The sequence below is a fragment of the Triturus cristatus genome, chromosome 10, assembly GCF_964204655.1.
Source record: "Triturus cristatus chromosome 10, aTriCri1.1, whole genome shotgun sequence".
Classification (NCBI taxonomy): domain Eukaryota; kingdom Metazoa; phylum Chordata; class Amphibia; order Caudata; family Salamandridae; genus Triturus; species Triturus cristatus.
Genome location: NC_140593.1, coordinates 67,307,521 through 67,323,074, shown reverse-complemented (window position 1 = coordinate 67,323,074; position 15,554 = coordinate 67,307,521). Strand labels below are relative to the sequence as shown.

The following is a 15,554-nucleotide window of genomic DNA, read 5'->3' as shown; positions in this document are numbered from 1 at the left end:
TGAGCTTCGTTCACGCATTATCTAGACTCTATATACTTACAGATTCCTTACCTTCGAATATTCCCCAAGCATCAGGGTGGAATGAGAAAATCTTGAGCAGTACTTCTGTGTGCCGGTAGGTGGCTTCGATCAGCTCTGTGTCTGGATCATGCGCGCTGTGACTGGTGTGCACAGTGCCTGTATAGGACCACCCCAGCAAGCTGACATGGAATTTTTTGTCATTTCTGCACCAAACTCACGGAGTCACTGTAGAAAGCCAATGAACCAGCGTCCAGACACTAAGGACCTATAGGGATCAGAGAAGGTGTTCACAGAGTGGGGAGTATGGTAGGGTCAGTAAGGAATCCACAACAAGCTACAATCAAGCAGAATGGGGATGTTTGTGAACATGTATAGCAACTGGGGTAAGATCACCGTCTTGGCACGGCTCAGTCTCTCCGCTATGGACAATGGTAACCTAAACCAGCAGTCAACGTGGGTCTTAATGCGTCATATTGCCACTCTATTATTTTCCTGCCTGTTGTCGTCAAAATCTCTGCTAACATGTATCCCTAAATATTTGAACGGGTGGTTACACACCATCTTGGGGAAATCTAGCTCTTAGCAGCTACTGGCCTATGGTAACGAGAATACCTCTGGTTTGTCCCATTTAATGGAAATTCCAGACAAGGACAAAACTGAACAGTGGAGAGATGTTGGTATCAGGGTTTGTCACATATAAGATGTCATCTGCAAAAGTTATACTATTTTATAGCAAATATGAATCTGTATTCCCGTTCTATGTTGTTACTTACGGTGTGCGGGCAGATGTTCTTTTGCTATTGCAAAGAGTATAAGGTATGAGTAGTAGTTCAGCCGCCTCGTGCCTGCTCCATTGTCACAGGGCTTGACACCAAGTTATTCTGCTTGATGCGCATAGATCTACCCGAGAGGAAGACAGTACCCACCCCCAATTGTTCCAGCACGGAAAATAAGTACGCCATTATAACATATTGAAGACTTTATTTACGTCCAGCTGGACAGCCACTGCTAGAAGTAGGGGATCCTCCTGATGTACTAGGCCAAATCTGGTGCAGAGGTTAGGCGTGGTAGAGTGCCCAGGTAGGAATCCCAAATGATTGGGTGAACAATCATAGTGAGGAGTGGGCTGTCATAGTGAGGAGTGGGCTGATACAGGAGGCAAGAATCTTTGCCAGTATTTTATTGTCTGCATTTATTAATGATAGTGGTATGTAGGAGTCACATTTGTTGGGGGCTTGTAGTAGAGTGACCATGAAGGCCTCTAAGCAATGGGGTGAGCTCACCCTTCTCAAAAGCCTTCTTGTATATTGCCAGGGAATTATGATTTTCATATTAAAGATGTCTCTTAAGGTTCAAGTCCATTAGAATGGCAATGTGGACTTGTCAATTGGATGATCTGTGAATTTGTCTGTGGAGTGCTTCTGCTGTCTGGGAGGCTGGTAAAGGCTGCAGAAAGTTGTGGATTGAGTTGCAAATAGTGGGAAGCAGCATGAGAGAAGGCCCCTTAAGTTAGACATCGCTTGTATGCATAGTGTGCAGCATCAGGCGGTTTAGTGGATAGCGGACGGTTCTCCTCCCTTTATTGTGTTTGCTGTCAACATTCCATTTTGGATTCTATAGACTGTCAACAAGTTTATCTAGGATGTGTGAGGGTGAGCTGTTTTTCTCATAAAGAGTGCATCATGACCATGAAAGGTGATGAGCTCTGCAATGTCTGTAGCGTGAAGTACTGCAGAGAATGTGCTAATGAGCAATAGTTGAAGTCTTGTGTTTGGTAGATGAGATTGTGTAATGGTTAGTGGGTTGTTTGAAGTTGGATCTATGTGTTTTTAGGATGCACGGCGAGGGTGCAGGTTAGGTCTGGGTGTGATTGTGGATATGGATAGTCAGCGTGCGGGGCTAAGCGGCCAATGAGATCTTATGTACTAGGTTCTTGCTGAGGTTGCAATTCTGACCCTGACCGGCCCATTGAGGTGGTGCCCTGACAACTCAAAAATGAGTGTTGTCAGTATACTTCCGACAGATGAGTCCTCCCTCTTTTACCAAATGGGCTGGAATTAATGATATATAAACCTAAAGAGGAAAGTTTGCAGGGCACAGCCGTGCACAACTCCATGTATGTTGGTAGGATTTTGAAGACTTTCCATAATGCTTGCTTTGACATGGGTGTGGTTAAGTGGTCTACAGTACTGAAGTCACTATTCTGAGCTGTTCAAAAATGTTTTTGAAGTCTTCATATGCTGTAAAACCAAACATGCCAAATCTCCAGGTAAAATTACTATGGGCTGTACTAAATTACTAAAGGTGTGTGTGATTGTTTGCTGAGTGTAACATATTTTCTGTGTCATTGATATCTTTGACAGATTTACATGCAACCAGCATTACATACCCCAGATGAGCCACATGCTGAATAATTAAATGCAAGTGCTCAGAATCTAAACTTTAAAGGGTTGATCTATGAAATCCCAGTGCATCACATTCAACAAGAAGATATGCATAGAGGAAATAAGCTGTGCTAAACAGAGAAAGGTGCCCTAGTAAACAGGTTGGCTATAATAAGCAGTTACAGATTCATTTTTAAAAAGATGTTTACCCATGTTTTTAAACCTTCCTCAAATACATTTTTAACAAGCATGTGAATCTTTAAAAGATATTAATGATGGAGAACTACAGTCATAGATAAAAGAATTGCAGTCATAGGTAAGTATCTTACTTTTTAATACTGTAATGTGTTTTACAGATTTTTGTTTTAAGATTAAAATTACTTATATGCGTTCGAGTAAATTGGTGTCCTCTTCATATGACTGCTTTAAATCGGCAGTTTTCTGGTCCCAAAACATCTTTTTACAGAAATCTGTGGACCGAAGCATTCAGACAGTGGTATCCTGCTTGTTCGCTCCTGAAAACAGATTGCAACGGAACTCTTTTATATCTCAGGAAGAATACCTGAAGGTATGTTGGATGTAGTTTTTATTAATGTCTTTATTAAATGTTTCTGGTGTGCTACATGTTTGTGTTACAAACTGCTTTTGTTTGCATTTCACTGTTTGCATTCCTAATTTTGTTTCTGGACTCCTAATGAACTTAGTGGTGTATGTACATCGCATTTCTATAGTGCCAATCCAGCTAAAAGGCAGCAGAGCACTGTAAAGAGTCAATCTGATAGAGACTCCTAGCCGCAGATTCCTTAACGTAGAATTATCCCCAGGCGTGAGACTGGACCCGGAAAACATTCATGCCCAGCATCTTTGCGCCGTGGGGGCGGCACCTCGCGAGGCCGTCCCGGCGTCCTCTGCGGGCGTGACGTCAGCGAGGTCACATAAGCCCCACCCGGCACGCCGACGTCAGTTTTCTTCTTTTCCGCGTGCCACGCGGAACCGGATTGTGTCCTGGCCTGTTCAGGCCTTCTTTTCTTGTTTTTTTGGGTACAGTGTGCGAATGCCTTCGGGCTTTAAAACGTGCTCGGCTTGCGCACGCCAGATGTTGGCGACGGAACCTCACCCCATCTGTATGTGGTGTTTGGGGGAGCACCACGAGTCCACGGATTGTGAGGCGTGTCAGCAGATGAAGCCGAAGTCCCGGCGGAAGCGCCGGATGAAGCTCTTGTCGGCACGCATGTCCAGGTCTGTTTCATCGCCAAGTCCGTCCCCCACGGACGGCTTCAAGACCCGCCACCTTCGTCTCCGACATCGTCCCTCTCCCAGGCCGCTCACCTGTTGGTAAGTGTCACAGTTTGTCCCCGAGGCCCGGTCTCCGGCCTGTTGGGGGTGTGGGTTCTCTGCGGGTGGTGCGGCCCCACGCGTCGCCATCCTATCCGCCGTTCCCTGGGCGAGGGGGCGACCTGAGCCCAGATGGAGCCCTATGCGGTGGCCTTGCAGGCCTCGTTGGCTCTTCCATCCCCTCCTTCACTTCCTGGGACGTCTGCGGGTCCCTTGCCGCGTGCGGGGGCTACTGCGGCGGCTCCAGCCCCGGCTCTGACGGGTTCGGATCCAGGTTTGGAGGATGTGAGGCCGTCGGGGTGCGGTTCCCTCCTTCGGACCACGTCGCCTCTGCCTCGTCGCAAACCCCCGCGGGGGTCCCTGTGGTGTCGCGGGAGGTTGCCGGGGCTCGGGGTTTGCTCTCGAGTTCCTCTCGGTCATCAGGGCAGGGGGTGACTTCTGGCCCTGGCGGGGCCGCCAGTGGTCGGGGCGTGTCCCCGGGCCCCCCTCGTCTCTCTACACAGGCAGCTGCCTCGTCGGAGGTCGAGTTGATGCCTTTTCGGCGCCGTTCCTTATCCGCCCCGGCTCCGACCCAGCTCCAGTCTCCTGCGCTGAGAGTTGTGGCGGAGGTCGTTCCGGCGTCCCCTTCGCCACCGGTCGACATTGACCTGACGCCAGTCGCGGACTGTACGTCGCCGGGCCGGCGTCGGGTCGTTGAGTCGTCTTCAGACGCTCCCTCTTCTCCAGAGGTTCGGCGCTTGTTGGTCTAGTCTTCTCCGGAGACGGGCCGCCGCGTCGTGGAGTTTTCCCCGGCATCTTCCAAAGACGGCTCATCGGCGTCGCCGTGCCCGCAGTCTTTGCCAGAAGGCCCTCCGGTTCCCCATTCCTCGGCCACCCCTCCTCCTCCTTTTCGGACTTGCCCCTTCCTTCCTCCGATTGGCCTGGGGGACGGTCGCCTTAGTTTGCAGCCGTCGCCCACCGAGGTCCTACTTTCCTCTCCACGGGGCCCTACGGAGGCCGGTGCTGATTTTGCTCGGGCTGTTTCCACGGTGGCGGGGATCTTGCACATGGGCGATCCAGCTGCCCATTCCCCCACAGATCATCTAATGGAAGTCCTCCATCAGGGTTATGGGGGTAGGGAGCTGCTTCTTCCCTTTGAGGCTTCGCTTCACACGTCTCTTTTGGGGGCAGCCCGCCACGGGGGACCCGGTGCCCCAGCCGCTTCTGCACCACCACTGTCCTGCACTGCATGACCCTGTCTGTCTTTCCCTCTACCAGGGACCCTCTTTTGCAGACTGCCTTTCCCTCCCTGCCATCGGTGTTGTCCCCTCTGTCGCGCGAGGCCCGCTGGTTGGATACCTGGGGGCACAATATCTTTGCCTCCACCAGTGCGGCTTTGCAGGCCCTTAACACTCTGTGTTTTGGCAAGGGCCACTTCTTGCTTGTGGGACTCGGCGGAGTCCCTTATGTCTGCCGCTTCTCAGGAGGGTGCCTGTGTTGATCTGAGGCACCATGTGTTGGATGACCGGGAGCTGGCGTCCTTTATTCTTTGCTCGGCTTTGGACGTTTCGGAGGTGCTTGGTCATACCATGGCTACTTCTGTGGCCCTTCGTCACCATGCCTGGCTTCGGGATAGTGTGTTCCCGGAGAACGTGAGGGAACGGTTGGGGGATCTTCCTTTTGATGGCACTCTTTTGTTCCACGCCCCTGCGGATTCTGCCATTCAGAGGTTTCTTGTGGGGCTTCGCCCTCCTCCTCCTCCTCAGTGACGTGTGAGTCGGTCTGTGTTCGGGAGGTGTTCTTCCGTTGTTGTACTGGGGCCTTGTACCGAGTAGCCCCAGTTGTGTGTTCTGTGTGGTTCATGTGCCTTCCGGTCCTTTTGTTGGGACTTTGGTGCTGTTGGCTGCTGGTCCGGACCCTTTTTTTTGCCTTGTGGTTTTGACTGTTGGTAAGCCGTGTAGGCCCTGAGTTTAGGCCTTCTGTCTTTTCATTATTGGCTGATTGACAAGCCATCTGCGTTTTTTTTCTCCGCAGGATCTTCTGTTTGTCCTCTGCTGCGGAAACTTTTTCCTAAGAGGGTTCCCATGTTCTGGGACGTAACATGCCCTATGTGGGGTAATGGTAGCTATTATATAGCTTTATCATGTGCTGGGTAGGTGTAGTCGTACTTCGGACTTCTGCTCTCCGTGGCGTCATGGTATGTCGCGAGTGCGATCTTCCTGCTGGTGTTTTTGGAGTGGCTTGCTTTGCGCCTCAGGCCTTCCGTCTCCTGGATCGCTGTGTCGTGGGCCTGGTCAGGCCTGCTGTTCTGCAGCCTTCCGTTGTCGTGGTTTTGCACTTCTGTTCTCCTCTTCCTTCTTTCTCCTAGTTCCTCTTCATTCGGGGGTCAGTGTGTGCAGGCCCCTCTCGTGGGGCTTGTCCTGGCTCTTCTTGGCCCCTCCTGGCCTCTGCCTTCGGCTGGCATCTCGTTGGTCCTGGGTGCACTGTTCAGTGGTGTTGTGTGCTGCTGGCTGTCATGCCAGTGTAGGCCTGTTTGTTCTTCTACACCATTGTGGCCTTTGATGTGTTCTTTTGTGCCTTTCTTCTTCCATCTGCACCTTTGGCGGTGGAGCCGTCCCTGCCTTGTCTGCTGCTTAAGGCTGGGGTTTGTCCAGCTCCCTTCTGTCACTGTGTCTATGTTTCTTCAGAGGGGCCCTGCCTCCGGTTCTACCTCTTCTCCGTAGGGGTTGAGGTGGTCCTTGTGTTCCTTTTGGCTTTTTGGGCGCTGTCTGCCCCTGCGGGGTGTTAGGCAGTTCTCCCTTGGTGGGGCTTAAGATATCCTGGCCTTTCCCTTCTTGTCCCTGTGACATGTACCCTGCTGGGGCTCTGTGTCTCTCCGAGTGAGGGGTTCTCTCGCAGGCCCTCCTCCCTTCTGGGTATGGCTAGGGTATCTGATAGACTACTAGCCGCAGATTCTTCACGTAGAATTATCCCCAGGCGTGAGACTGGATCCGGAAACCTTTTTACCCAGTATCCCTATGCGCCATGGGGACGGCACCATGCGACTCCGCCCAGGCGTCGTCGCGCACACGTGACGTCAGCGAGGTCACATAAGTCCCACCCCGGCGCGCCTACGTCAGTTTTTTCCTTTTCCGTGTGCAATGTGGATCTGCTTTGTGCTCTGGGCCTGTTTAGGCCTTTCCCTTCTGCTATTGAGAGTCAACTGAGAGACCTTCTATTTACATGCTCCACCTTGAATCTCCATCAACTGGTGTGTAGCCCTACCCATCAGAAGGGCCGTATTTTGGATCTGGTCTTCTCAAGTCCAGATATAATGAAAGTGATCAATATAACACCTTTGAATTGGACTGATCACTTTCTTATTCGCTTGAGTCTGGAGATGCCGCACCAGAAGAACTTGCCCAGACAGCAGGGCTTTTTTAGGATGGACAGAGAATGGGCCAAACTGGCTAAGGTTGACTCTTTGATCACCTCTCTCGATGTCAATCTTTTCCATCCCAATAAGTCTGTGGAGGATAACTATAAGTTATTCACTGACCACATAACTAAGGTTTTAGATCATTGTATTCCTATAAAGCCACTAAAGAAGGCAAGGAAGCGATCAGCGCCCTGGTACAATGAGAAGCTGCGCCTTCTCCGACTCTCTCGTAGACAGGCAGAGAGGAAATGGAGGAGAAGCTACTCCGAGGCAGACAAAAAGGATCTAAGACAGGTACAATTACAATATAAAACTCTTATCCTGAGATCTAAGGCAGATTTCTATGCCAATTCCATCACACAGGCATCTAATGGGTCTAAAGCTCTCTTTAAGATCGTCCGAGACCTCACTAACCCAGACTGTATGAGCAATAGAGTCGCCCCCTCGCAAACTCTATGCAATGAAATCGCCTCTTTTTTCCAGGAGAAGATCCTTAATATTGTAAATAATTTACAGGTTCACATCCAACAGCATGGCTCTGAGGAAGCAACCAGCCTGAATAACGGAGATCCTAAAACGACCGCCTTCTTAGACAGCTTCCAACCTTTCTCTCAGGAAACTTTTGATAACCTGACAGAAAGCGTGTCGTCGGGCTCACCTCTAGATCCTATACCCCACAAGATCTGGAAGCTGTACGGACATCATACCTTCCCTTGGCTAAGGATGATCTGTAATCAATCTTTAACAGATGGATCCGTTCCAGACTGCTGGAAACTAGCAGTGGTAACTCCACTGATAAAGAAGCCGAATCTGGACCCTTTGGTGCCAGCCAATTTCAGGCCTATTTCTCTTCTACCTTATCCGGTGAAATTATTGGAGAAATCCGTAAGCAAGATCTTATCTCAGTTTCTGGAAGAGAACCTTCTGTTGGATAGGGACCAATTCGGTTTCCGTCCCGGCCACGGAACCGAAACAGCTTTAACCACCATGCTGGATCACCTTCGAATGCAGGCGGACAAAGGGAATGCCATGATTTTGGTGCTCCTTGATATGTCAGCAGCTTTTGACACGGTTAGCCACCCTGTCCTGCTGGAGAGGCTGAGGCAGATAGGTGTAAAGGGTAGAGCGCTGCAATGGCTTCAATCCTATCTAGAAGACAGGCAGCAGGCAGTTACCTTGGCACCGTTCTCTTCTAGCAGGTCTCCAGTTGCGTATGGGGTGCCGCAGGGATCCGCAATTAGTCCCATCCTCTTTAATATTTACCTGCGGCCCTTATTCCCGTTAATAAAGTCAGCTTGGTGAACTATGCTGACGATACGCAGCTGGCCTTCTCTCTTGAGGGGGAAGACGCTCTGTCTATGGATCATTTCCATCAATGCATGAACCAGACTAAGGACTGGCTGAAAAAGAACTCGCTCCAATTTAACAGCGGCAAAACAGAGGTGGTCTTCTGTTCACCATTTAGGATCCCTAAACATCTCCCCTCCGAATTCTGTCTTACACCGGAGGAAGGACCCCTCACACCAGTTAGGAAGGTCCGTAATCTTGGGGTGATCATTGACGACGACCTTCAGATGGTATCCCAGGCAAGCAAGAGTGCTAATGTCTGCTTTGCCTTGCTGCGGCTGCTTCGTAGTATTCTACCTCTGCTCCCTAGGGAGTCGCGAGCCACAGTGGTGCGCAGCACGGTATTAAGCAGACTCGATTACTGCAACTCCCTTTACTTGGGGGCTCCGCAGTACATTCTCCAAGGATTGCAGAGGATACAGTCTGCCGCAGCTAAATTGGTACTTGAGAGGCGACGCTGTGCCTCGTCCACCAGAGCACTAAAGGATCTACACTGGCTTCCTGTAAGGGAAAGGGTCCTTTTTAAGTCCATGTGCATCTCCTTTCGAGCAGTGCATGGACTGGGCCCAGCCCCCCTACAGGATAAGCTCGCCCACTACCTACCAAGTAGGCAATTGCGCTCCTCTACTGCTGGCCTATTGGTGGTTCCGAGGTATAAGCGTGTTAGGGTGGGTGGAAGAGCCTTCAGCACAGTAGCCTCCGGCATGTGGAACAAGCTTCCGGTGAACTTGCGGCAGTGCAATTCCCTTCTTGAATTCCGTAAGGGACTCAAGACCTGGTTATATCCCAAAGCTTAAACCAGGCTAGCGGTCATGACTCCTTTCTGTTATCTCTGTTGTCGATCCTCAGTCTAAGCGCCAGGATGCCCGTAGGGCGATAGTTGCGCTATATAAGTTCCCCATCAATCAATCAATCTATTGCTGCGTGTGTGGGAACAGTGTGCGAATGCTTTCGGGCTTTAAAACTTGTTCGTCGTGTGGCCGCCTCATGTCGGCGACGGATCCTCACCCCAGCTGTATGTGGTGTTTGGGGGAGCACCACAACTCCACTGATTGTGAGACGTGCCAGCAGATGAAGCCGAAGTCCCAGCGTGAGCGCCGGATGAAACTTCTGTCGGCTCGGCTGTCCAGGTCGTCGTCGTCATCCCACCCGGCCCCTGAGGAGGGTTCTTGGCTTCCCTCGCCGACTTCGGTCTTCTTCCAGGTTGCAGGTGCGCCGCTCGCTTCTTCGTAAGTGTCGCAGAGGGGTCGGGTTCCATCCTGTCAGGGGCGTGGGCTCTCCGCGGGTATCCCCATATCCGCGGTTTTCCCAGCTTGGGGGCGACCAGAGCCCAGATGGAGACACATGCGGCGGCTTTGCAGGCCTCGCTGGCTGGGACGTCGGCGGATCCCTTACAGTGTGCAGGGCCCTCCACGGCGTCGCCAACCCCAGCGCCGACTGGTTCGGATCCAGGCTCGGAGGATGTGGTGCTGTTGGGGTGAGACCACGGCGCCTCTGCTTCGCCGCAGACTCCCACGGGAGTCTCTGTGGTGTCGCGGGAGGTCGTTGGTGCTCGGGTCGCACCCCCGGGCCTCTCTCGGTCCTCGGGACAGGCAGTGGCCTTGTCCGAGGCGACGCCGCCACGGCGCTGGCGGCTGCTGACCCTGGCGGCGCCGCATGGGTCGGCGGAGGGCCCTTCTCCCCCGAGCCCCTCTTGGTCTGCGGGACAGGCGGCGCCCTTGTCCAAGGCTGAGGTGCCACTACGGCGCCGGCGGCTACTGGCCCTGACGGCGCCACAGGGGTCGGCGGAGGACCCATCTCGCCCCGTCACGAGTCGCGGCTGGAGGGTGTCTCCTTGTCCCTCCCCGGGCCCTTCTCGTCACTCTGCGCAGGCGGCTGCCTCATCTGAGGTCAGGTCAGAGCCGTCCCTTCCTCACCCTGGCTCCGGTCTCCTGTGCTGTGTCGGAGGTCGCCCTGGTGTCTCCTCCGGCGACGGTGTCCTGCCTCAGGTTGCGGACTCTTCGGTGCCGGGCCGACATCGGGTCGTGGACTCGTCTTCGGATGCCTCCTCTTCTCCATAGGTTCGGCGGTTGCTGGTGTCATCCTCGCCGGAGACGGGCCGCCGTGTCGTGGCTGTTTCCCCGACGTCGTCTAAAGGCGGCTCCTCGCCGTCGCCACGGTCTTCGCCGGAGGAGCCGCAAGTCCCCCACTCTTCGGTCCCTCTTCCTTCCTTTCCGCCTTGGCCATTCCTTCCTCCGGGTGGCTTGGTGGATGGCCGCCTTAGCTTGCAGCCGTCACCTAACGAGGAGCTGCTTTCCCCTCCGCGGGGCCCTAAGGAGGCCAGTGCGGCTTTCGCCCGCGCTGTTTCCACGGCTGTGGGAATTTTGCGCATGGGTGATCCAGCTACCCATTTTCCCGCAGATAATCTTCTGGAGGTTCTCCATCATGGCTCTGGTGATAGGGAACTGTTGCTTCCCTTTGAGGGTTCACTCCACTCTTCTCTCTTGGGGACTTGGGTCCGTCCCGCCACAGGGGACCCGGTGCCCCATCACCTTCTACACCGGAACCTTGTCACCCCCCCCCCCCCCCTTCCCGGGAGCCCAGCTGGCTGGACTCTTGGGGCGCAATATGTTTGCCTCAACCAGTGCGGCTCTGCGGTCCCTTAACACACTGTGTGTTTTGGCTAGGGCCACTTCTTGCTTGTGGGACTCGGCGGAGTCCCTTATGTGTGCCGCTTCTCAGGAGGGTGCTTGTGTGAATTTGAGACATCACGTCTTGGATGGTCGGGAGCTGGCGGTGTTTATCCTTTGCTCGGCTCTGGACATCTCGGAGGTGTTGGGTCGCGTCATGGCTTCTTCAGTTGCCCTTCGTCGCCATGCCTGGCTTCGGGACAGTGTGTTCCCGGAGAATGTTCGAGAACGGCTGGTGGACCTTCCCTTCGATGGTGCTCTTTTGTTCTATGCCCCTGCGGACTTAGCCATCCAGAGGTTCTTGGCGGGGCTTCGCCCTCCCCCTCCTTCCTCTCCTCCTCAGTGACCTGTGTGTTGCTCTGCTTCTTGGAGCTGTACTACCGTTGGGGCGGGTCGCCCTGGTTGTCTGGCTGAGGTTGTGGTTCTGTTGCCTGCTGGCCCGCCCTTTTTGACTGGGTGTTTTTCCTTTGGGTTTTTCACACCATGCTGGGCCTGAGATTGGGCTTTCTGCGTTCCCCTCTGGCTGCTTGATAGGCCTCCTGTGGGGTATTTTGCCGCAGGTCTTTTTTTGTTGTGCTGCGGAAGTTTCTTCCTAAGAGGTTCCCATGTGTTGGGATCTGACATGCCCCCTGTGGGGCAGGGTTGGCTGTTATATAGCCCTGGTATGTGCTGGGGAGTTGTGGTCGCCTGCGGGCTTCTTCTCTTCGTGGCGTTATGGTATGTTGCGGATGCAACCTTCTTCTTCGCCTTTTTGCTTTGAGTGTTCGTTCTGTGGTGGCCCTGGCGGAACTTGCCAGTGCCGCCCTCTTGTTCTTTCTGCACCCTTGTGCCTTTTTGGGGCTTTAGTGGGACTGTCATCCTGCCTTCTCTGCTGCTTCCAGTGGTCATTGCACTCAGCTTTACTTCTTCCACCTGTGAGGGGCGATGGTACCTGACTTTTGGACCCTCTTGCAGGCGCAGTCTGCCCCTGCGGGGTGTTGGACGATTCTCCTGGGTGACCTTGAGTCCCCCTTTTCAGCTTCCACGTCTCCTTGCTGCCAGCGCCATCCTGTCTGGGATTGCCTTTGCTCTGCCTCTTCTCCTTGGAGTCTCTAGGTTACTCTTCTCCTTCGGTGCTCCTTTCCTTGCCTTGGTGCAGGTTTTGTTGCCTCACGTTGGCGTGGGGTGTTTGGCCTCTTTGCGCCTTGCCTTGTTTCCGCTGGGAACTGGCTATCTTCTTCACTTTGTTTCCCCTTGCCTGGGGGACGGGGCTCTACGTCCTGTTTTGGACTTGGCCCCCGGGCGGTCCTCTGTCCTGCCCCGGTGGGTGGAGTCCTCTCGCAGACCCTCCTTCCCCTTGGGTATGGCTAGGGTATCTATTCTACGTGAAGGAATAGGCGGCTAGTAGTCTCTATCAGATGTACGAGTTACTTACCTTCGGTAACGATGTGTTCGAGGCATGTGGGCTGCTGAATTCATATCTGTGCATAGATCGCCGCCTAGTGTTGGGTCCGGATGATTGCACATTGTTGTCCTGGAAGAGTCTTCGAAGTATCACGAGATAGGTGGCTCCTCCCCTGGACTACAGTGCGCATGGGCATCCTCTCCATCCTCAGATTGTTTTTTTCCGCCATTGGGTTCGGATGTGCTTATCTTAGCTCAAGTTAGGAAAACTATATGTTCGAGGCATATGAGCTGCAGATTGTACACTTAGCATAGATCGCCATCTGGTGTTGGGCCCGGATGTTTGCAGTTTGTTTTTGTTCTTTGGACAGTCTTTGGAAGTCACGAGTTTGGTGACTCCTCCTTCGGTCCGTACTGCGCATGGGCTTCGGCTCCATCCTCAGATTGTTTTTTTCCGCCATCGGGCTCGGATGTGATACTTCGTGCTCCGGCTTCGAACTTCTACGGTTCCAGCCTCGACGGAAAATCCTCGTTTCTTCGAGTTTCTTCATCATCATCTTCATCTCTCGAAGCGGCACTTTCTCCATCCCGTACATCGGCACCGGCCTTCGGGCCCTCCTCGACTCCGGTCCCGGCCGATGGAAAGGACTCCGTTCAAAAAGTGCCCAAAATGTGGGTCTAAATTTCCCCACACCGACCTCCATCAGGTGTGTAATCTTTGCCTCTCTCCAGAACACGAGGCCAGAGACTGCCCCGCCTGTAAGTCTTTTCGATCGAAGAAGACCATCCGAGATCGAAGAGCTCGACGCACCATGGCGCACTCATCCTCTGCAGCTCCACCGGACATCTTCGGAGACGGCGCCGAAGCTTCGGGGCAAATACACACCGAGCAGGAGGAAGACGTCGTCAGCGCTTCCGAGGCCGACGACTCCGACGTGGAGGACATCACACCGGCGCAGCGGGTCGTGAGTACTGTGCCCCCTCCCACCCCCGCGCCCAAAACCAAAGAGACTCAGGTTACACCCTCGCCTGCTGGCCTGGGCAAAACCAAGACCAAAGCTTCTATCACCCCACCTTCGGGCCCGGTGTCGAAGCCTCCAAAGTCTCACGGCAGCTCTGGATCGAGCCAGCCGACGCCCGGTGCCGAAAAACAGCATCCGGCACCGAAGAAAGTAATATCCAGCTCGACTCCGAAGCCACCGGTGCCGAAGCCTGGACTCTCGGCGCCGACCAAACACAAACACAAATCAGTCTGCACCGACGCTCCGGCGCCGAAAACTCCCTCGACGCCGAAAAAACCGGAGGCCCCAAAAAAGCATGGCGCACAGAAACCATCGAAGCCCTCGGTTCCGAAATCATCGGTGCCGACGGACGATTCGGCACCATTGGCTCTGTTTACACCAGACCCTTTACAAAAGACTCTGTCCAAAGATCCAAAGACTGGGCTATTGACTTTAATTATCAAGAAAAGACGCCTTGATACTCCGGCTCCTCCTCCACCGCCCAAACGGAAGGACTCTACTACTTCTCCCCTCAGAGTGCCCTCCCCACTACCTCCTCCCCTGCCTCCTCCACCTCTTCCACCCCCTCCCCCTCCCAGGTCTCCGCCACCTTTACCTCATTACTCTCCGACCCCGTCCCCAGATCCGGACGACGGGGACCCGGACAATTACCCGGCGGACGCCCCAATGGATCCCACTCCACCGGGGACCCCAGACCCATGGGAGGATTACAATAACCCTGATATACCCGATATGCCTCAGGACGACCTATACCCATCCAGGCCGTCTCCTCCAGAGGACTCCTTAGGGTTTCATCATTTAGTGCAGAGAGCAGCACACTACCATGGGGTGGACATGCACAGTGAACCAGTGGAAGACGACTTCTTACTGGACACATTTGACATACAGGACAAATCCACATCTATTTTACCCATGCTTAAGGGTGTCACCAAGCATGCCGCAGAGGTGTTCAAAGACCCTGTCAGGGCCAGGGTACTAAACCCTAGAATAGAGAAAAAGTACAAGGCGGCACCCACAGACCCTGCATACATTAAGGGCCCTGCTCCCTTAGATTCCCTAGTTGTCTCTACAGCTAGAAAGCGGGCTAACTCCCAGTCCTCAGGAGAAGCCCCACCGCCAGACAAGGAATCCAAACTCCTAGACGCGTCTGGCAAACGCACCGCCTCTCAAGCTGCAAACATGTGGCGCATTGCAAACACACAAGCGCTACTTGCGCGCTATGACAGAGCACACTACGACGAACTTGAGGCTCCTATGCAGCACCTTCCCGAGAAACACAAGCGTAGGGCTCATGAACTAATACAGGAGGGTAAACTAATTACAAACACCTGCATTAAGTGTGCCCTCGATGCAGCCGACACTGCTTCTAGAGCCATAAATACCAGTGTCCTGCTTCGTCGCCATGCCTGGCTCAGGATCTCAGGGTTCAAGCCTGAAGTCCAGGCGTCCATACTCAATCACCCCTTTGACCAACAAACTCTCTTTGGGCCAAAGGTAGACGAAGCGCTGGAAAAGATGAAAAAGGACACAGACACAGAAAAGTCTATGGGGGCACTCCAAACACAAGCCTCTAAACGTTCCTTTCGACGCTCCTCCTTTCGTGGCACAGGCAGAGGCTTCTCCACCGATAGCGCCTCTACCTCCTACAAGTCCCCTCCTCAAAATACCTTTTCAAAGGGCAACCAAAGGGGTGGTTACAGAGGCAACAACAATAAGGGCAGGGGCAAAACTAACACCACCCGTTCTGCCACCCCGCCCACATAATGACTTCCCTCCGCTCCCCCCAGACCATCCCACTCCGGTCGGGGGCAGACTACAAAACTTTATCCACGCACGGGAGTCCATAACATCGGACAAATGGGTGACCCAAATCATTCGGTCAGGGTACTGTCTCGAGCTAACATCTACCCCACCCAATATCCCACCAAGGCACCGTCCAATGTCTCAAGAACATTCCACACTGCTCAAACAGGAGGTACTCTCCCTCCTCCAAAAA

At 53.5% G+C, this 15,554-nt stretch overlaps 1 protein-coding gene across 2 annotated transcripts in view; it reads left to right on the top strand.

Moving 5' to 3' along the window:
* DAZL (deleted in azoospermia like) overlaps positions 1–15,554 on the top strand; it is an 812,806-nt gene that overhangs the window by 652,098 nt on the left and 145,154 nt on the right. The window contains exon 10 of one of the 2 annotated variants that reach the window (XM_085629945.1): positions 2,843–2,973. In XM_085629945.1, the coding sequence (XP_085486071.1) occupies positions 2,843–2,971 (129 nt within the window). In that variant the 3' untranslated portion in view covers positions 2,972–2,973. The remainder of the gene's footprint in view (positions 1–2,842; positions 2,974–15,554) is intronic. The other variant, XM_085629944.1, reaches the window with a different exon arrangement.